This window comes from Acomys russatus, chromosome 17 (genome assembly GCF_903995435.1).
Source record: "Acomys russatus chromosome 17, mAcoRus1.1, whole genome shotgun sequence".
Classification (NCBI taxonomy): Eukaryota; Metazoa; Chordata; class Mammalia; order Rodentia; family Muridae; genus Acomys; species Acomys russatus.
The window spans coordinates 45,317,064-45,337,504 of record NC_067153.1 but is presented as its reverse complement, the minus strand read 5'-3'; the positions used below and the strand labels follow the sequence as shown (position 1 = coordinate 45,337,504).

The 20,441-nt window shown below is 51.1% G+C and overlaps 2 protein-coding genes and 1 non-coding gene across 3 annotated transcripts in view; all 3 read left to right on the top strand.

Moving 5' to 3' along the window:
• Window positions 1-1,214: 1,214 nt before the first annotated feature.
• Window positions 1,215-1,322, top strand: LOC127201928 (U6 spliceosomal RNA). Its single transcript, XR_007832263.1, has one exon. It is a non-coding gene; the product is annotated as a U6 spliceosomal RNA (small nuclear RNA).
• A 3,184-nt stretch (window positions 1,323-4,506) lies between these two features.
• LOC127201481 (cytochrome P450 2D26) lies at window positions 4,507-20,180 on the top strand. Its single transcript, XM_051160080.1, has 10 exons — window positions 4,507-4,650; window positions 15,719-15,956; window positions 16,607-16,778; window positions 17,047-17,199; window positions 17,282-17,442; window positions 18,415-18,591; window positions 18,759-18,900; window positions 19,084-19,271; window positions 19,643-19,784; window positions 19,920-20,180. Exons 2-10 carry the CDS (start codon window positions 15,768-15,770, stop codon window positions 20,096-20,098), a joined length of 1,503 nt encoding a protein of 500 aa, XP_051016037.1. The 5' UTR covers window positions 4,507-4,650; window positions 15,719-15,767; the 3' UTR covers window positions 20,099-20,180.
• Window positions 4,527-20,441, top strand: part of LOC127201477 (cytochrome P450 2D26-like) — a 28,212-nt gene continuing 12,297 nt past the window's right edge. Inside the window, exon 1 of the mRNA XM_051160076.1 lies at window positions 4,527-4,669. The gene's annotated coding sequence lies outside the window, so the exon portion shown is untranslated. The remainder of the gene's footprint in view (window positions 4,670-20,441) is intronic.

The window sequence follows — 20,441 nt, the reverse complement described above, 5'->3', positions numbered from 1 at the left end:
AAGACCTAAGCCAGCCTGGACTACACAACCAGGAGCCCTGCCTGGTAAAACTAGAGCAGAGCTGGAGGGTGAGGAGAAGGAAGAGAAGGCCCAAGGAAGAAAGGAGTGAAGGAGGGGAGGGGAAGAAGTAGACAGGGCAGAGGCTAAGGGAGGTTCAAGAGCGACAGCTGGCACTGTGTCACCCACAGAGACCCATCAGTGGGTTGGTGACAATCTGTAAACAGAAGTAAGGACTCCATAGGTCTCAGGGACAGGTGTAGCAGGTTTCTGCCAGGGGTCAGCACTGTTCCTGCCTGGGGGCAGAGACATGGTGTCCCCATGATCCTGAGAGCATGAGTGCCTGGAAAGGCTCCCAGAGCTGAGAAGGCTGCTGTCCTCACAGTGGTGACTGCAGAGAAATAACAGAAGGAAAGTAGCAGCAGGGAGAGTGACAGCAGAGCTCAGGGAGGCTGGCATACTGCAGGCTGTCAGATGTGTCAGAGGGTGGGACTTCCAGGCACCAAGAGTGACTCAGTTTAAGGATATTGCACACAGGGATTCTCACTGGACCCCACTGTCCAGGGACTTGGGGGATCCCATAAACATGGAGCACCCACGTGGCTCACCCATTTCCATACCCTCCAAGGTCAGACTCAGACAGAGGCCACTTGCCTAAACCCTGTTGCTGGCATAAATGGTGCCACATGGCCTCAGCCCCAGATGTGCAGAGTCACTGCTATTGGCATGTCCCAGGGTCTCGGGCAAGCTCTCCCCACTGCCTGATGGGACTCAAGCACTCGTCCTGGACTGTGCAGGACAGAAGTCCCCAAGCTGAGGTCAGTCTGCTGCCCTGGCCATGCTTGTCACTATAGAAATGAAACTGATGTGCTTGTCTGGGCGTATTTTTTGTTTTATTTTGGTTAGGCATCGCTAATATTTGTGGAGGAATTTTAATCCAGAACATGTCTGCTCTAGCAAGGGATCACATCCAAAGACCCAGGTCTGTGTGATCCAGCTGAATACAGACACACCCTTATTAAACAACTTCAATCCCTCTGCTGGGATACACACCTTTAATTCTTCTGGCTGGGAATATTGAAGTGACACTTTTAATCCCTCTCACTGGAATGCACCAATGACGTCTAATTGAAAGGCAGACAGAGTGACCAGAGGAAAATTCATCAGAATGATTAAGAAACAGGACAAGTCCAATGTCACGAGAGGGTCGGGGAGGGGCTGCTAAAGGGCAGCACATATGCTAAAACTGGAACAATACAGAGAAGATTAGCATGGACCCTGCACAGGATAATGACATTCAAATTCGGGAAGCATTCCTTTTTTTTTTTTTTTTTTTCCTGGGTGGTGGTGGTGTACACCTTTAATCCCAGCACTCGGGAGGCAGAGGCAGGTGGATCTCTGTGAGTTCGAGGCCAGCCTGGTCTACAAAGTGAGTCCTCTGGCTCCTCAGCTCAGCTGGACAGACCCTCCCCTGGGAGCTGCACCACCTCTGCTGAGGAGGCCTCCTCTCAGAGCTGTGGTGTCCCTGGGCTCCCATGGCTCAGGATACACTTGGGACACAGTCCCACCTCAGAGCTGTGAGGTTTCCAGGCCGTGGAGTTGTGGCTTTCTCTAAGACTTTCCCATGCAAGCAGGAAGACCAACACTGGGCGATGGCTCCGAGGTGAAACACTCCTACTGCTCTTCCAGAGGGCTCCTACACCAGTGCTGGGAGCGCGTGGTTGCACAACCCCAGCTCCTTGGGATCTAACCTCCTTTTCTGGCCACAGGGGGAACTAGGCACCCAAACACGTGTAGCAGACACACAGACACACACACAGGCACACACCCAATAAAATGTGCCTTTTGAAACGTAAGGGGAAAAAAAGCCTGTATTTTATGATTCCCCCACATCCCCAGGGCCTGTTTTAAACATCCTTATATTTTGTGGGGGTTTTGTTTGTTTGCTTGCGTGCTTGCTTTTCTTTCTTCTAATCCACTCATCTGTCAGTGGACACTGTGTTCCCTCCTTCAGCCACTATGAATGATGCTACTGTGATCATGGTTTTACAGTGACGTCCTTGAGCATCATTAGCGTGTGTGTGTGTGTGTGTGTGTGTGTGTGTGTGTGTGCGCGCGCACAGGTGTGTAGTGTGCGTGTGTGTACATGTATGTTTATGGGAGTTCACCCATACATTTGCTCCTGGAGGCAGAGGTCCATGTGAGGTGTCTTCCTCTATCTTACCTGTGGTCCGTGTGGACACATCATGGCTCCAACCAGGCCCCTTTGATCATCTAGTGGTCAAAGACCCACAGTGCTGAGCGACTAGAGAAGGTTATGTTTCACATGACTGAATGGACCGGAAATCCTAGTAAAGGGAGGGGACAGCTTTGAACCCCGGCTTTCCTGCAAGCTCCATCACTACTCACTGACAGTCATCCTCAGCATGGTACAGGTGTTGGACAGAAAGCTCCCTCCCTCTCTCACCAGGCTACATCCAGCTTTTCCCCAACTTTAATTTTTTTTCTGTGATAAGGTTTGAACCAGAATCTGTTGCTTCCTAGGCTGCTGAGCGTCGCTCTGTGTTTATGAGGACCAGTTGATGCACAGTTGGTTCAAATCCGGAACTTCCTAAAGGAGCTTCTGTGGTTTCCTTTTTCCTGCACACTGCTGATAAGTATTAAACCCCCACGATCACTGACTGCTGTCTCTTCCTTCGGATCTTTCCCCCTTTGCCCCATCTAGTTTGGTCCCTACTGTCCCAAACTTTTGGTCATCTCTGCAGACTACAATGCAGCCACCGAGGTCCGGCTACCTTTCCCATGTAATATCTTCTCCTATCTTTGGAATTTCAGCTTCTTTATTTCCTTTTATATGGTGGGTGCCCTGAAGCCAGCGTGCAGGTGAAGCTCACTTCTTGACCAACTTATCAATCTCCGCTATCAATAAGAGCTTTAACTCAGGTACACTTCAATTAATTACTGACAGCCAAAACCTGCTCTCTTAGCTGTAGCTGTCAACTTGACACAGCCTAGGGTCCCTGAGAAGGGAGTCTCAACTGAGAGAAGCTGGGATCACACTGACCTGTGGGCATTTCCTGGGGGTTACCTTAATTGTTAATTGACACGCAAAGGCCCAGCCAACTGTGGGCGGCGTCACTCCCTTGGCTGGGAGTCCTGGGCTTATAAGAAAGCTGGCTAAGGTTAAGCCTGTGAGCAGGCTGGTAAGCAGCACCCTCCAAGCTTCTGCTCCAGCTGCTGCCCTGACTGTCCTCAGGGACGGACTGCGACCTGGAAGTATAAGCTGAAATAAGCCCCTTCCTCCCCAGAGGCACGTTTGGTCCAAGTGTTCGTACCACAGCAATAGAAACCAAGCCAGGAGACCTGCCTCTTCCATTTTACTTTTTTTTTTTTTTTTTTTTTAATTTCTGCGTTCCTTTTGTTTTCACCTCAATTCCTTCATCTTTTCTGTTTTACGCTTTTTGATATTCTTAGTGTTCCTCTTTGATTCTCTTTTCTGATTCTCTTTTCGTTTTTTGTACAATGTATTTGTTTCTCATTATTCACCTTGGAGGCTAAATCAACATCCTTTAACACTCACTATGAGGCTGTGCACATACATGGTAGGGGCATGCCACACAGCACATCAGAGGACAACGGCTGGGATTCAGGCCCCATCTTCCTCCTTGCTGTTTCTGTGGCACTACACGCTCCAGGAGAGCTGGCCAGGGAGTTTCCAGGTGTGAACCAATACCTTAAACATATAAAAACTTTTTTTGAATAACAACATACTCTCTGAAGTGCGCAGACTCTGTGCGGTTCATCTCTCCCCTCCCCGACTGTTATTGCCACAGGTCCCAGATTTAGACATTTTCTTCTCAGGAACACGGGTTTGTCACTGGTGTTTTCAGGCATATTGGCAAAAGGGAAGGGGTGACACCCCGAAGCACACGAACACCTGTGCTCACTGAGCTCATTTCTTCTGTGGCGCTGAGTTGACTGGCGTGCATTGTTTCAGGGAACTCCCTCTACTGCGCCTTGGAAGGCAAGCCCACCGATAATGATTTCCTTCAACTTTATCTGGAAATGCCCTGGTTTCTACTTAATTCCTGAGGGATAATTTTTCCCTGACAAAGCAAATTTGGATGGCGTTCTTCATGATCCGCACGTCTTATTCTGTTGTCTTCCAGTCGCCAGGGTCTCTGATGGGAAATTAACTCTTTATCTCAGCTTGGTTATGCTGTGTGTAAAAGATGACCGCTTCTCTGTGCTGCTTTTTAGAGGGTGCCTGCAGTTTCCTCTTTCTTCAGTGATCCCAGGAACCACGTGGAGCCCCAGAGGAGGGTGCTCAGAGAAACTGCAAGGCTCTGGCCTGTCAGGGCTGAGGGCTTTTCCTCAGAGCTCCGCCTCCTCATCTAGGATTGCCCCTCCCTGGAAGGCGTCCTTAGGACTCCTCCCCGCCCCCTCCCCAGAGCGCCCTCAACTGGCTGGAGTGGCTCCGCCTCCTCACAGTGTCTGTCCAATCTTCCTCGGAGTGGACCTTTCTCTGCACTGTGGACCCTCCACCTCCTCCTCAGACAGAGTGCAGCCTCCTAAGAGTAGCTCTTCTCCTCTCGTTCCTGCAGGTCTCCAGAAGCCTCTTGCTTCCCCTCTGCTGGGCGTCAGAACTCGCTGGTAAAGGCAGGGGTTGCAGGTCCGCACCCTTAGCTGAGCAAGGGGTGCAAGGCTGGGGGGGGTGGTGTGGGAGGGTGGAGGGGGGCTGAGAGGGAGAGGTGGGGGGTGTAGGGGATGCGGGGAGCATTCCAGCCCTTGAGCCAGGGCAACCTTGGCACTGGAGCGCGGTAGTCACTCCCCCTAGATGGAATGCTTCTCCCTGCTAGGGTGGGCAGAGGGGAAACCCAGGGCCTCTTGTAGCTTGAGGGATTGAGGAGTAAACTGTTTTCTATTGTCCCAGGCTGAGGCTAAGATGCCAGAACCACCTTGAGTCTGATAGAGGCTTGAGCCCTTGAGTCTTAGGGCTCACCCCAGAATCATAGAGTCCTGGAACCGGCCTGACAGACACAGGGCTGAGGGGCTGAAGACCTCTGTGCCACAGAGAGCAGGGTGGAGCCAGACCTTGGGCCTTTGCATAACATGCCCTTTGGAGTGTATTCTGGCCTTCTTGGGCACGGGCAGGACTTAAGCAATCCAGGCCCCCTCCCTGCCCTGCCCCGCCTGCCCCCCCTCTTTTTTCTGACCCTGTTTCTTAATCTTTTGGGGCTCAACAAAGTTACTGAAGGGAGGATGAGGCTGGTGGGTGGGCCCTGGCCAGAACCAGCAGCCCTGCTTGCACCCTCTGGACTGGAATGTTGTTGTCGCTGAATGGCCATCTTAGGGACCAGTAATTAGGAAAATCTAAAAGACAGAAACTCCACCCTGAGCCAGGCATAACATCCCAGTACTCCCGAGGCAGGGCAGGAGGATCTCTGTGAGTTCCAGGACATCCTGATCTACATAGTGAGACTCTCTGAAAACAAACAAGAAGGGAGGGAGATGGAGAGAGAGAGAGAGAGAGAGAGAGAGAGAGAGAGAGAGAGAGAGAGAGAGAGAGAGAGAGAGAGAGAGAGAGAGAGAGAGAGAGAGAGATCTACACTGAACATACAAGGAATTTGACTGCGAGCACCCTCAGACCACCCACTAGAATGTACAGTTGCTATCCTGTATGCTGTGGCTGTGATCTGAGCCCCAGCACCCCACCCTGTTCTGTGTCGGCAGCAGCAGATGCCATTGTGTTCCCCTCAAACAGTCAAGCACGGATCACATCAGCTCGAGTCTAAGACTTCTCCATTACGTAACAAGTCCTAGAGATTTGCTTTCCTTGCTAGCCCTTTGTTTTGTGTTGTTCAGACAGAGTTCACACTGTAGCCCAAGCTGGCCTTGAACTCGATGCAATCCTCCTGCCTCAGCCTCCCAGATCCTGGGATTTGAGACATGGTAGTAAGCTACCCTGTGTCTGTAGCCTGAAGTTTTGAAGGTTTCTGCCTCCCTGCTCTGAAGGTGTGAAGGGGTTGGAGGATCTGGAGAGAGCTGCACTGGGGCTCCGAGGAGGACGTCACAGCATCTGCTCACCAGTTAGCTTGATGCTAAAAACAGACACGGAGTGTAGACGTAACACTGCAAAGGACAACATGGCTTGGAATATTCTTATGGGACAAAACATTTCAAAAGGGAGTGGACAGAATGCTTTGCAACAGCCTCGGGACCATGCTGGCAGTGACTGGGGTGGATCACCGGCCTGTGGGCTTTGTTAGGCCTTGACACTGTTAGCTTGTCCGCTCTGACCGTGCTGGCTCCATGTGTGATTTCTAAGCTCTAGGGCACAGTTGTCAAGTTCATACTGGTGATGAATTAGAGGTCATGGCTTTGAGACTGTTGGGCCCAAGTACTTTTTTGCTCAGCTACAAGCCACCAACCCCTCATCCTGTTCAGCTGTTTGACGTGAGAGAAGAGGCATGCCCTGAGAAATTTGTCTCCACTGTCAGAAATGCTGTTCAAAGGGCCGGGTCATCTTTCTAGTCATAGATGATACAGTTCAGGGGATGTGGCAGTTGGCATCTTGAGCAGTTCATGTTGCAGCCTATGTGTCAGTGTAAGACAGGCTTAAGCCGGGCGTGGTGGCGCACGCCTGTAATCCCAGCACTCGGGAGGCAGAGGCAGGCGGATCGCTGTGAGTTCGAGGCCAGCCTGGTCTACAAAGTGAGTCCAGGACAGCCAAGGGTAACACAGAGAGACCTTGTCTCGAAAAACCAAAAAAAAAAAAAAAAAAAAAGACAGGCTTGTGAGACGCTCCATGGAAGACTGCGGTCCGACTAGGTGGGGAGAGAGGGCCTGTTCGGCGGTTCTGCTGGGAACTTTCTTGTGGCCTGACAGGATACTTGGAAATAGACTGTCAAAGAGGACATGTTCCAGTTTCTAGGACAGCACACTGTTCCCGCCCCTTCTCTGCCCTGTCAGAGTTCTCCCAGATGCAGTCTCTTTTTGGGGGGCATTGGAACACAGTGCTGCATAGCAGAAGGAGCGCCTGGCTCCCCTCTACTCCAGCAGGGTGGCTTATTCAGGGAAGACGCTCACCCAGCCCACACCTGAGCCTGTGGCCATGCTGGGTCTTGTCACCTCCTGTCCTGTTCCAGAACCTATCAGGCAACGCCCTGGTACTCAAAAGTAGGATCCAGAGACCATGCTGCCTAGATCAAAGGTTGACAGACCACACAGGAGGCCCTACTTTGTCAGGCTGAAGCTGGATGACAAGGCAGGTGCCTTCCCAGGGCTTTGCTGGCCACACCTGTGATAAGTGAGGAGCGACACGTAGGCCAGGTGCAGACCTGAGCTTGCTGTGTTTGCTGCATAAAGTCCCCCTGGCTTTAGACACAGCGACAGCGATGGAAACCATGCACATGGCCAAGAGGGCCGACGGCATTCTGACCTTTCCCAGGAAAGCGGTTTTGATGCATTTGGGCAATATTGGATCGTCTTTCCAAACACATTTCTTGTCTCCATCTTGGGGTTTGTGATTTGTGAGCGCAGTAAGCCCCCGCCGCCCCCCGCGTGGTCTATGGGTTGGGTGGTACAGTAGCAGGCATTGCTCCTGCAAGGAGGCATCAGGAGTATTTGGTCAAAACTGTGTGTGTGTGTGTGTGTGTGTGTGTGTGTGTGTGTGTTTGTGAAGTAATGTATTCCATAAATCCTAGTCCCCTCTGTGTCCAGATCTAGTCCCTGTGTTTGGATTTTTCCTTCAAAGAGAAAGAGGCCAGGATGGGTAACATAGGCAGACTAGAGTACAGGAGCCACCCTGATTTGGATTTCAGAAGAATTCTAATCTGTTATTATTTTGGGGTGGAAGTGAATTAAGAACAAGAGCTTTACCACTGGTGGGGGGAGGAGATAGAATGTGTGTGTGTGTGTGTGTCCCCCCACACACACAGGCACGTGTACACGTGTGTATGAGCACCGCACCTACTTGCCCATGTCCACTTGTCTTCCAGGGAGGCAGCAGCACAGACATGGTTATGCCAGCTGAGGAAGCAGCCAGAGTTTCTAAGTGACCATGTCCTCAAGGTCACCAAATAATGCAGCTGTCTGGAACAACAGGGAAGGGCTGGGGACAGGACGGGAAGGGAGACCTGAGCTCTGGCTCTGGGCACTGTGATTTCTACTCAGTGACATTGAATTACATTCAACAAAGGACGCTCCTTCCCTACCTGGATCTTTGCCCACAAACAAAGGCGTTTCCATAAAGTGCCAGTGAATGTATCCTGGTCGCAGACAGCCATAGTCTGGCTTAGAGGCTGGGAAGTGTTTAGGTCGAGTAGTGTAAGAAGCTAATGTCAGACTCACTGACTCACAAACTTGCGTGGATGGTTCAGAGAGCGATGATCTTCCTTCTGGTGGAGCTGCAGTGGACAGCGATGGCCTGGGCCACTAAGAAAAGCCCAGACTCTTCCTGTGTCGAGTTCCCAGCCAGATGGCAATGCTCACTGTACCTTGAATTTTGAGAGAAAACATAACTAAGTGTGCTGAGGCAAAGGCCCACAGTGTAATTGATTGGCGGTGGCTGAAGGATTGTGAGCTTCAAGCTAGTGTGGGCTACAGAGAGAGTATCAAGGTAGCCTAGATTAATTAATGACACCCAAAACAAATCAAAGGAAAACATGGAAAAATAGAAGAAAGAAAGGAGCGTAGCAGTAGGGGTTGTTAAGAAGGAAAGAGAACAAAAAATGATTGGAGGGATGAGTGAGAAAAGAAAGGAAAGAGAGAAACTAATAAAGAAAAATCAAAACAATACAAATAAAGAGCCACAGTGTCCAGCAAATGACCATGGCTTACCTGATCACACATAGGGACTCGTCCGTGTTTGCTGGGTTGGTGACAAACTTCTGGCAGAATTAACATTCTGTCTCAGGGTGGCAGAGTGGGAGGATGGTGTGACTGGCTCATGGTGGAAATCACAAACTGTTTGGGGACAGATGTTGGTGAAGGTCCCCAAAACCCTGCGCTTTCACAAATTGCTGTTATGTCTCACAAAAAAAGCTGTTGTCCTCAGACCTGTTGCTGTTGTGGATACTGAGGGAAAACAGCAATAGAGACAGATGACTGGCCAGAGTCCAACAAGTAGAGCATGATCCCCCACCCCTCCAGTGCCTTAGCTGAGGCAAGCTGTCCAATCAGAGGAGAGGAACCAAGTGTAACAGGTGTAGCAGGTATCACTGACTGTAAGGGAATCCTAATTACCCTGGTGCCTTCAAAATGTGTGGAGCCCATTGGGAATTCCATTCTGGTGACACAGGGCACCCCACCAGGCCATCCTTAGCCTGGAGACATTCCCAGGTCAGTCTCTAGACTGCCAAGGCCCCGGTCTAACAGCATGTCATAGAGCAGACCACAGCACGTGTGCCTGGCAAGGGCTCTACCAGTGAGCCGAACCTCACCCTTTCTCTTCTCGTCTCGTCTCTCTTCTCTTCTCCTCTTCTCTTCCTTCCCTTCTCTTCCCTTGCCTTCCCTTCCCTTCTTTTCTTTCTCTTCCCTTTTATTCTTTTCCCGTAGATGTGGCCGTGTAGCTACTGGAGTGACTGTGTATTTAGCCTGCCTGACAGTCTGTGCACCACTGGTGTCCGTGGTGTTCACAGAGGCCAGAAGAGGGCTCTGGATTTCCCAGGAACTGGACTTGCAGACAGTTGTGAGCTGCCATGTGGGTGCGGGGGACTTGAACCCAGGTCCTCTGGAAGAGCAGCTAGTGCTCTTAACCACTGAGCAATCTTCCCAACCTCGCTACAGCTTTTTTTTTTTTTTTTTTAATGCTTTTGTATTATTTTCCTGGAGGATGACTGAACTTTGTGATGGAAAACCTGTGGGGTTATCAGAGGTTAGTGGAGTACTCTCTATAGAGCTTGGAAGATAAGGACACTGACAAAAACCTGGGACGTAGAGGCCTGCCTTTGGAGCTTTCCAAGGGAAACAAAGATAGTCTGGGGAGACTGTGTGGTTTGGGTTTATTTAGATATGGTTATGGGTCAGCTGTGGCTAGAGTATTGGCTACGATGAGCAGGAGGTAGGGAGGATCTGGAAAGAATAGGGTTGAAGAAACATAACCAGATTCTATACTGGGTGAGAAAAAAAACCTTTCCATAGAAAAGAAGAAATGGCTACTAGTGAGGGAAGCCCATGCTCTCTTGGGCTGATGGGTGCTGGTCACTCAGGGGCTGCAAACTGAGCTGTGACCAGTAAGAAGTCAGCACCATTGAAGGGAGATAAGGACAGAGGAAATCACACAGAAGCTGTGGTCATGGCGAGGCCAAAGTCTTGGCAGTGGGAGAGGTCCCGTGCTAGTTTTGAAGGCATTAGACCTATAAGATTGAAGGGAATCGCGGAGAGCAGATGGGTTGGCACCCCGTAGCATGGGCAGGGTCTCTGAGGAGAGGCAAGAGTTACAATAGAGACCCCAGGCGAATGGAGAGGTCAGAATCCGTGGAGTTGGGCAAGGGCAGCAGCAGGTGTGGGCCAGTCCAAGCCTGAGACACAGTGTGTGTGTGTTGTGGATGGCAGGGCTGAACAGGTGGGACTGGGCAGCTTTCTGGATGCCATGAGCAAGCCTCAGGGTTTGCATTTGCACTGCTGGATTTGGAGTTTGCATTGGTTTGGTTACTCTTATGGCCTGATTCTTTATCGTTGAAATAAGAAAATGTCTAATTTGACCTGGAGAGATGGCTCAGCAGTTAATGGAGGAAGCGCTTGCAGGGGACCTGCATTCCTTTCCCGACGCCAGGTCAGGTCAGGTGTCTAAAGAACACCCGTAATTACATCTCTTGGGGGAATCTAACACATCTGGCTTCCATGAGCACCTCCACTCACGGGCGCATACACAAAAACAGACAGCCACACAGATACATAATTAAAAGCACAATCTTTTTTTAAAAACTGAGAAAATATAAAATCTGATTTTTTTTTAATTTTATGGGACCCCTAAGCTAAGTCCTTTGCGCTTTTAATGAAGCACAGAACTTTTAAAGCACTAGAATGAAAAGACTGTGGGTTTTTTCCTTTAAATATGCATTAATTTTTATTTTATGTGCATAGGTGTTTTTCCTGCATGTGTTTGTGTGTCACGTGTGTGCAATGCACAGAGGCCAGAAGGGGATGCAGGATCCCACGAAACTCGGGTTACTTGTGATTCCGAGTGACCACATGCACATGTGGGTGCCAGGAACTGAAGGTGGGTGTACTGGAATTGTAGCCAATGTTCTTTTTCTTAACCACTGAGCCATCTCTCCAACCATTTTCTTGTTCCCTATTCTTTTAGACAGTGCCTCACTATGTAGCTCTGGCTGGCATAGGCCTTACTATGCAGGCGAAGCTGCCCTTAAGCTCACAGAAATTCAGCAGGGCGTGGTGGTGCACCCCTTTAATCTCGACACTCAGGACGCAGGGGCAGGTGGATTGCTGTGAGTTTGAGGCCAGCCTGGTCTACAAAGCAAGTCCAGGACAGCCAAGGCTACACAGAGAAATTCTGTCTCAAGAAAACACACACACACACACACACACACACACACACACACACACACACACGCACACACAAAAGACAAAACAAAACAAAACTCACAGAGATTCATCTGAGTCGGCCTCCAAAGTATTCAGATTAAAAGTGTGGACTCCCATACAGGCTGACCATTGCAGTGTGTGTGTGTGTGTGTGTCTGTGTGTGTGTGTGTGTGTGTGTGCGTGTGTGCTTGTGTGTATTCATGAGTGCAGGGTCTGTGGCAGTCAAAGGCCTCAGATCCACAGACAGACACTGCACTGCTGAACACACTCACAAGCAGTTGTGAGCTGACTCGCGTGGTGCTGCGAGCTGAACTTGGGAAGAACAATCCTTAGTCTCAGCCCCCGGGCCGTCTTTCCAGCCCATGGACTGTATGTATTCCATGCTATGATATGATCATAAGATCAGAGTGAACAAGGAAGGTTATGCTAGAAAGAATTGTGTTTCTGAGTTGAGGTGACGAAGGGTAGAGCGTTCCAGTTGAAGTGTCGACTTGTCACAGCCTAGAGTCATCTACACCAGAGTAAAACCCTATTTGAGGAATGGTGGGGTTCAGACTGGCTGCGAACAGGTCAGTGAGGGGTGGTCTTGACTGTTGAGTTGGTACTGGAGGGCCCAGCCCCTGTGGGTGGCACCAGCCCTTGGGCAGGTGTTCCTGGGCTGACTAAGAAAGCTGGCTACATATGAGCCTGAAAGTGACCAGGGCACCTCGCTCCTCCATGGTTTCTGCAACAGGTTCCAGGTGGAGTGCCTAACCCGAATTCCTGCTGTGATGGGCTGTGACCCGGAAGTGTAAGCTAAATAAGTCCTGTACCGCCTCCAATTGTTTTGGTCACAACGTTTGATGGCAGCGACAGAGAGGGAACTAGAGTCCAGTGCATCATCTCCCATCATCCCGTGAGAAGTGTGCGCAGCACAGAAGCAACCTGAGAGACCATGTTCGGAGCCGCCCGCCATCGCTATCGTCACCACTGTCTGAGTGTTACTGAGCTCCTACTGCCCTGAGGAAGCCCCTCTTCTTTATTACATTGTGTGTGCACAGGAAAAGCCATAGTGCGTTCCGTAGTTTGGTTCTATTGGCTGTTTTAGGTGATCTTGGAACTTAGAGCCATGGAACAGAGGGACTGCTACTACTGCCCCGTGTTTTCTATGGTTGGTTGTTTTTGCTGTTGCTGTTGTTTTGGTTTGGTTTGTTTCTCCGCTCATCTGTCGGTGACACTTGTGAACCATGTACCTGTGAGCATGGAATTCTGACAATGACCCTTCTGGGATGTATTCTCAGAGGGGAACTCCTGAGTGGTGGCATCCTTCATAGCTTGGTTGAGGAATTACTGGGCACTTGCGCTCAGCGCCATTTGTGCCAGTTGGCGTTGCCAGGACGACTGCACGTGGCTCTGCAAGCTCTGCCGTCTGGAGTCCTGTGTTTCCTAGGGTTATCTGGATAGAGGCCACACTAACGAGTGTGGCAGTGTCACAGTATGGTTGTGGCCTCATTGTCCTAGTGAAAGTGACCGTGCGCATTGCTTCTGTGCTTGTTCGCTGTTCGTTTCCTTGCAGAACTAGCTATGCAAGTCTTTTTGCTTCAGATATCTGATACACATGGTTTTTTCTTCTTTCTTTCTGGGTATTACTGCCTTGTGGGACCTGAGCATTGTCACTATTGTCTCTCTCGGTTTTGTTTTGTTTTTTTTTTTTCCACTTTTGCCAGTGACTTTTTTTTAAAAAAGATTTTATTTCTTTATTATTTATACAGTATTCTGCCCCCATGTGTGTCTGTATGCCAGAAGTGGGTACCATATCTCATTATAGATGGTTGTGAGCCGCCATGTGGTTGCTGGGAATTGAACTCAGGACCTTTGGAAGAACAGACAGTGCTCTTAACCTCTGAGCCATCTCTCCAGCCTGCCTTTTTAAGAACATGTATTTCTTATTTAGGTGTGAATGGGAGAGTGGGCCACATGTGCATGTGGAGCTAGGAGATAGTTGGTTCAAGATGAGTGAGGGGAAATCTCCTTCCACGATGCGGCTCCAGAAGATCCAGCTGTGGACCCGGGTTGCCGGTGTTTGCTCTTCAAGCATCTCAGCCTCCTTGGCAGTGACTTGGGAGACACGAAGGTTTTAACTACTAAAACTCCACTTTATCTTCAGTTCTTTGATGCTTGTGCCCCTCAGACTATGTTCTTTGTCATCAGAAGTCACAGGGCCTATCTGGGTCCCAGACCAGTTCTTGCCACTGCAACCACTTCTTCAGCTTGGGGGAAGTTGCAATTGAGGTTGGCTCAGCATCCTGAGCTAGCTCCGCGGCCTCGGGTGTTTTCACTTTTAGGAGTAAACAAAACACTCACCCAGGAATTTTGTATGAGGCTGATTCTCAGTACTTTCCATTTCTTTGCATACCAAGCATGCGTCATCTCAAGCATTGGTTCTGTGGCTTGTGATTGCATAGGTAACATCCTATCATATCTGCCTGTAGTTCTGAGGAGGCCTCACACCATGAGGGTACAGTAACCATCCAGGAAGGAAAACTTCACCGACCCTAAGTGACCTCCAGCCTCCATTGCCCAAACTAAGCCTTCCCAAGGCAGCACTCAGAAGTCACTGTCCTCCCGGTGAATGAAGTCACACTTCCCAGACTGACTGGGTTAGTGCTTCCCACCATGCCTAGAGAGAGGAGAACAACCTGGGACCGGCTCTTAGACTCACTGTTGGTCTTCACAATGAAGCCAGCAGAGGGAAACAGCTGGCAGGACAGAGTCCAGGAGAGACCTGCCCAGGGTCCATTTGTCCAGTTCCACTGGAGGACAGAGGACAGAGATTAAGCATTTGTTGCCTGTGTACAGAGAACTGCAAATCTGGGAGCACCAATGACCCCTGATGGCCAGGGACTCAGTTCCAGCTTGCTGTGGCAGAACTGGCTCACCTGTGCAGCTGGCATGAAAACAGGACCCAAGCCCCCTAGATGTCACATGACACCAGTCCTGTAGAGGTGACATGACCCAGGCCAACCACAGTGGTGCACATGGCTGAGAGCACGTGGACTGAGGGTGAAGGGAAACAGACAATGCTAGCAGGCAGCTGTTTAGCAGAGCATCCAGGTCACCTCCCAAGAGCAGGTGACAGACCAGGGAACCCTTTACAGCACACAGTGTGTGACATCACTCGCCTGTCAGCACACTTACCTCACTTAGCTGAAGTGGGGAAAATCAGGCCTGGGCCGGCTTCTCCCACACTGAGGCCAGCACCCAGTCTGCACCATTGTACAGCGCTCAGACAGGCTGAGATGAGAGGAGAGGCCGACTGTGCTGTCCCAGCACTGACTCCAGGCTTACCTATCAGTCACCACAAGTTACCCTGGGAGGGTCCTGGAGCAAACCAGGAGGAAGCCAGCAGCCTGAGCCTGTCAGTGAGCAGAGCACGGTTGTCTCCCTCCTCCCACTCTTGACCGTGACCCTTTCAGGTGTCCTGACTCCCCTGCAGGCCGCCTTCAGGTGATGCTGGGCCTAGAGAAAGACCCTTGTCTCTGCCCCAACCTAGGCTGCCATCCTATGTCACAGTGTGGGGCAGGGACAGGAACCGGGAGTAGACTTTGGGGGCTTCAGGCCAGCAACAAACATGTCACCTCAGGCCTGGTGACAGAGAGGTCAGCTGAGAAGGGGTGGCATGGGCAGCAGAGAGGAGAAGATCCAGTGTCCAGACCTTGCTATGGCTCCATGGTGTGCTCCCCTCTAACTCGCTCCTGCCTCCCTTCTGCCTCACTGAAGGGGGCAGCAGAGAGCAAGAGCGCAGGCTGGATTCCACTGGGACAGCTGAGCCTTCATCTTCAGAGGTCTGGATCCCCAGAGAGGACAGGGGCAGAACCTTGGCCGACCCCAGTGAGTGAGAGTGGGCATGTGCAGGGTGACCAGCAGTGATTGGCACATGAGTACCACTTGTTAGGAGGTTCCAGGGTTATCTATCCTTTACTGATGTCACTCCCCACATAAACACCTGGGGAGAGAACAAAGGGCAAAGGCCTCTGAGGTTGACTTTCTCTGCACTTTTATTAGCCAAACCACGCTCTGTTTAAACAGTAACCACAGCTACTGGCCTCAAGGCAGAGTGCACTGCAGCTTTAACCTCGTTATAAGGTACCAGGTCCCCAGTCTGTCCTGAGAGGATCTTTCCTCCTTCTAGGTGTCTGGAGCTGGTGTTCCAACAAAGCCTGGCAAGCAGTGGAGCAGCCATGGGGCTGCTGGTTGGTGATAACCTGTGGCCCGTGGTCATATTCACGGCCATCTTCCTGCTTCTGCTGGACCTGATGCACCGGCGCAAGTTCTGGACTGCCCGCTACCCACCAGGTCCTGTGCCACTCCCTGGGCTGGGCAACCTGTTGCAAGTGGACTATGAGAACATGCCATACAGCTTCTACAAGGTGAGAGAGAGGTGCTGTGCAGTAGGGTTCATGCTGCCCCTAAGCAAGCATAGAGCTGCTGGCGCCACAGGATAGATAGGAAGATGGGCCTAGAATGGTAGAAGGCTTCTTGGGAAAACAAAGTGGCGAAGATGTATCTTCTGGAATCTCTTGCTCCTGTCTGGTCTCAGGCCTGGCTTACCATCTCAAAGACCCAAACCTGCTGTTGTTTGGTGGGGTGAGAAGGGGCCCAAGGAACTAGCAAGGTCACAAATGAATGGTCAGACCTTCTGAGTCCTTTGCTGAATTTCAAAGATATGGCTCCCCAAGCTACAAAGTTCCATAGCATAGGCTGGGCATGTAGGTCAGTGATAGAGCATTTGCCCAGTGTAGGGCAGGACAAGGTTCAATAATGGGTACCATTCAAACTACACACGCGCATGCACACGCACGCAAACACACACATACGCACACACACACGCACACTCACACACAAGAGAGACAGACAGACAGAGAGACAGACAGACAGAGACAGAGAGGCAGAAAGACAGAGACAGACACAGACACAGAGACAAACACAGTGACAGACACCGAGAGAATGGCATGGGAACTTTGATCTTCCACGCTGCTGGGGACTTCCACTCCCTAAGTGCCCTGTCCTTCTCTTTCAGCTTCGACAGCGCTATGGTGACGTGTTCAGCCTGCAGATGGCCTGGAAGCCTGTCATTGTGATCAATGGCCTGAAGGCCGTGCGGGAACTGCTGGTGACCTGTGGCGACGACACTGCTGACCGCCCTGAAATGCCCATTTATAATCACCTAGGCTATGGGCACAAGTCAAAAGGCAAAGAGCTGTAGTGCGGACAAGGCAGAGAGAGGATCGGGTTGAGGAGCAGTGAGCAGAAGATGGGCAGGGTCTAATGGAGGTGACGTGGTTGGGCAGTACAAGGGACTTTCACTGAAAAGGAAGATGGAGCCCCCAGAGCAGCAGGTGATGATGGGCGGTAGCAATGTTTTAGGGCACTGATGGGCAAGACTGACCACAGGGAAATTTGTGATCAGAGGTGACCACACTCCCAGGTGTCCTTGGTTACACACAGATGTGTCTACAGGTGTGATCCTTGCACCGTATGGACCCGAGTGGCGAGAGCAGCGGCGATTCTCTGTGTCCACCCTGCGGGACTTCGGCCTAGGCAGGAAATCGCTGGAGCAGTGGGTGACCGAGGAGGCTGGCCACCTCTGTGACGCCTTCATCCAGGAGGCTGGTGGGTGATGCACGGTGGGGTGTAGAGGTGTACACAGGGGCTTCTGAGCACTATCATGACTTGCTTGCATCTCTGTTCCTAGAGCGTCCTTTCGAACCCAGCCCGCTCCTGAGTAAGGCTGTGGCCAATGTGATCGCATCTCTCGTCTATGCCCAGCGATTTGATTATGAAGACCCTTTCTTCAACTGGATGCTCAAAACATTGAAAGAAAGTTTTGGAGAGGACACGGGCTTCGTTGCTGAGGTACGAGCTCAGGGCAGTGGGCATGGCTTTGTCTGTGCTATTAATCCTATTTTTAAAAAAAGTAAGCTTCTCCACAGTTAAGTGGAGACTAGGGACTGACTTTCACACGAACTCTGGTGCCCCATATTTGGCCATGCCCTCTTGATGGGGAGGCCCGATGGCACTCGGAGGAAGGATAGCAGACTACCAAGAAGAGACTCGATACCCTAGCATCATATTCAGGGGGAGGAGGTCCCCCTCAGTCACAGTCATAGGGAAGGGGAATGGGGTGAAAGCGGGAGGGAGGGAGGAATGGGAGGATGCATAGGATGGGATAGCAAATGAGATGTAATATGAATTATTTTATTTTTCAATTAAAAATGTGTTTAATTTTTTAAAAATATTAAGCACTGGGTGAATGGGTCAAAAGCAGGAAGAAAGTCCTCAGATAACCGGATGGGCGGAGTGGACTAAGGTCAGTGGGTCTAGGAAGTCTGTGAGCCTTTGTCCTCTGTCTATACAGAAGCCACACAAGCCTGTTAGATCTGCAGGGTAGAGAGCTTCTTTGGTTCAGCCTCGCTTACAATAGAGCCTACAGGCTGGCACTGACGAGGAAGCAGGTGACTCACGGGCAAGTCAAAGCCTCAGTGCATTGTGGGAGAGGCTGGGAACTGAGACTGGCCCAGATGAACACTGTGCAGACACAGCACCCAGGGCCGGGAGAGACAGATGGGCGATGGGTAAAGGAGCTTACAAAGCAGGCCTGAGCTGGATTCCTGGGACCTTGTGAGGAAGGGATAGGATTTACTGTGTAAGTTGTTGTCTGCCACCCAAACATGAGCCACTGTGCATGTATGACAGTGCGCATGCACACGTGCGCACACAAACACACACACACACACACACACACACACACACACACACACACACATCATTAAATAATGACTTCTCAATTGAAATAAAAACAATAGACCGCCTGTGTTTCTGTCCCAGGTACTGAACGCACTCCCAATTCTCCTTCACATCCCTGGGCTGCCCCACAGAGCCTTCCCCAAGCTGAGTTCATTCATTGGCTCCCTGGATAAGATGTTGATTGAGCACAAAACAAGCTGGGATCCTGCCCAGCCACCTAGAGACCTGACTGATGCCTTCCTGGCTGAGGTGGAGAAGGTGAGGGACAGCAATAAAGGTAGGGCTGAAGTTCTATGTGGCTTGTGATACCCGGAATGTAGGGTCTGTTTATCACTCATGGACCCAACAGCTGGGTACATGGATCCAGTGGTAAATTGCTTTTGTGCTAACTGTGTCACTGAGCCCACCTTCTCTGCCTGGCCCAGGCCAAGGGAAACCCTGAGAGCAGCTTCAATGATGAGAACCTGCGTGTGGTAGTAGCAGACCTGTTCATGGCGGGGATGGTGACTACATCAACCACGCTGTCCTGGGCCCTGCTGCTCATGATCCTGCACCCAGATGTTCAGCGTGAGCCTGGCTGGGCTGGGAGTTGGGGGGGAGGGGAGGAAAGATAGACATACTTGAGAGATGAGTGGCTCCAACATTAGCTCGACCCACACTCCCACAAGTCTGATTGGAGTCACGTATTAACCCATTGGTGGAAGGTCAAGGATGAGCTTCCCCTTCACTGAGGGGATGCTGTCCATCCAGGCCGCGTCCAGCAGGAGATTGATGAAGTCATAGGGCAGACGCGGCACCCAGAGATGGCTGACCAGACCCGCATGCCCTACACCAATGCTGTCATCCATGAGGTGCAGCGTTTTGCGGACATCATACCAACCAATGTACCACACATGACGTCACGTGACATTGAATTACAAGGCTTCCACATCCCAAAGGTAGGCATGGACACTTTTGTCCTGGGATCCCTCTAGGCATACAATGGCGATAAAATACAAGATCGCCACATCTTGGATGTCAACATGGTGACGGGACCTACGTGGGTGTGAGTACACTGCAGCCATTGCCCAAGAATCCCCAGGGAAGCGGGATGCCCAGTGAAGTGAGCCAAAGGGATTTTAGGAAGCACTGCACATGAGGAGATTTGTCACAAGGCTTTGAATGGCCCCAGAGGCAGCTGAGAGGCTCCAGGGTTGAGGGAGCATGAGAGAATCCAGTGTGTGAGGTAGAGGTTGTGCATGTGATCATGGTGTCCAGGGCCTTGGCGGCTGCACCCTAGTCCAAGTTCACACTATGTGTCTCCCTCCAGGGGACGACGCTCATCCCCAACCTGTCCTCCGTGCTGAAGGATGAGACCGTCTGGGAGAAACCCTTCCAATTCCATCCTGAGCATTTCCTGGACGCCCAGGGACACTTTGTGAAGCATGAGGCCTTCATGCCATTCTCCGCAGGTGCCCACGGGGTGCCTGGCTTCCTGTGTCTTCCCAGGGTGCTTCTTAGGGTGGAGCCTGTGTCTTCCCAGGGTGCCAGTTAGGGTGGAGATCCTACCAGGACCCAGTTTGACAAAGCCTCTCTCCCACCTACAGGCCGGCGCATATGCCTGGGGGAGCCCCTGGCCCGCATGGAGCTCTTCCTCTTCTTCACCTGCCTCCTGCAGCGCTTTAGCTTTTCAGTTCCTGATGGACAGCCCAGGCCCAGCGACCAAAGCAACTTTGCACTGCCAGTTACTCCAAAGCCTTACCAACTCTGTGTAGCCGTGCGCTAGCAGGGCCAGTAGCTCCGTCCTTCTGCTCAGCTTGCGCTGATTGAATGTTCAATAAACAAGTTCTGTGGCTGCAACTCAGACTCCTGGTCCAATTCCCATCCTTGTCTGTGGGAAAAAATAAGCCTTGTCACCGGTGGGAGCAGTCTTGGGGGGCTTTACCCTTGGGGCACCCCATGAATACCTTGTGACAAACTGAGTGGATCCATCCTGGGTCTGGAATTCAGGAAGCAGACCTGAGAACCCCACCTAGACTATTGTCTTTCTAATTGACCCTCACCAGGAGAAGGAGACAGTCCTTCCCACGTGACTCAGGGAGTTGGGGAAGAGAGAACAAAAAAGTCAG

Bases quoted from the DNA above. Each gene is read 5' to 3' on its own strand.
- LOC127201481 (XM_051160080.1), top strand. From the start codon at position 15,768: ATGGGGCTGCTGGTTGGTGATAACCTGTGGCCCGTGGTCATATTCACG. The intron at 15,957-16,606 runs GTGAGAGAGAGG...CTTCTCTTTCAG, and splicing joins TGCCATACAGCTTCTACAAG to CTTCGACAGCGCTATGGTGA. The intron at 19,785-19,919 runs GTGCCCACGGGG...TCCCACCTACAG, and splicing joins CTTCATGCCATTCTCCGCAG to GCCGGCGCATATGCCTGGGG.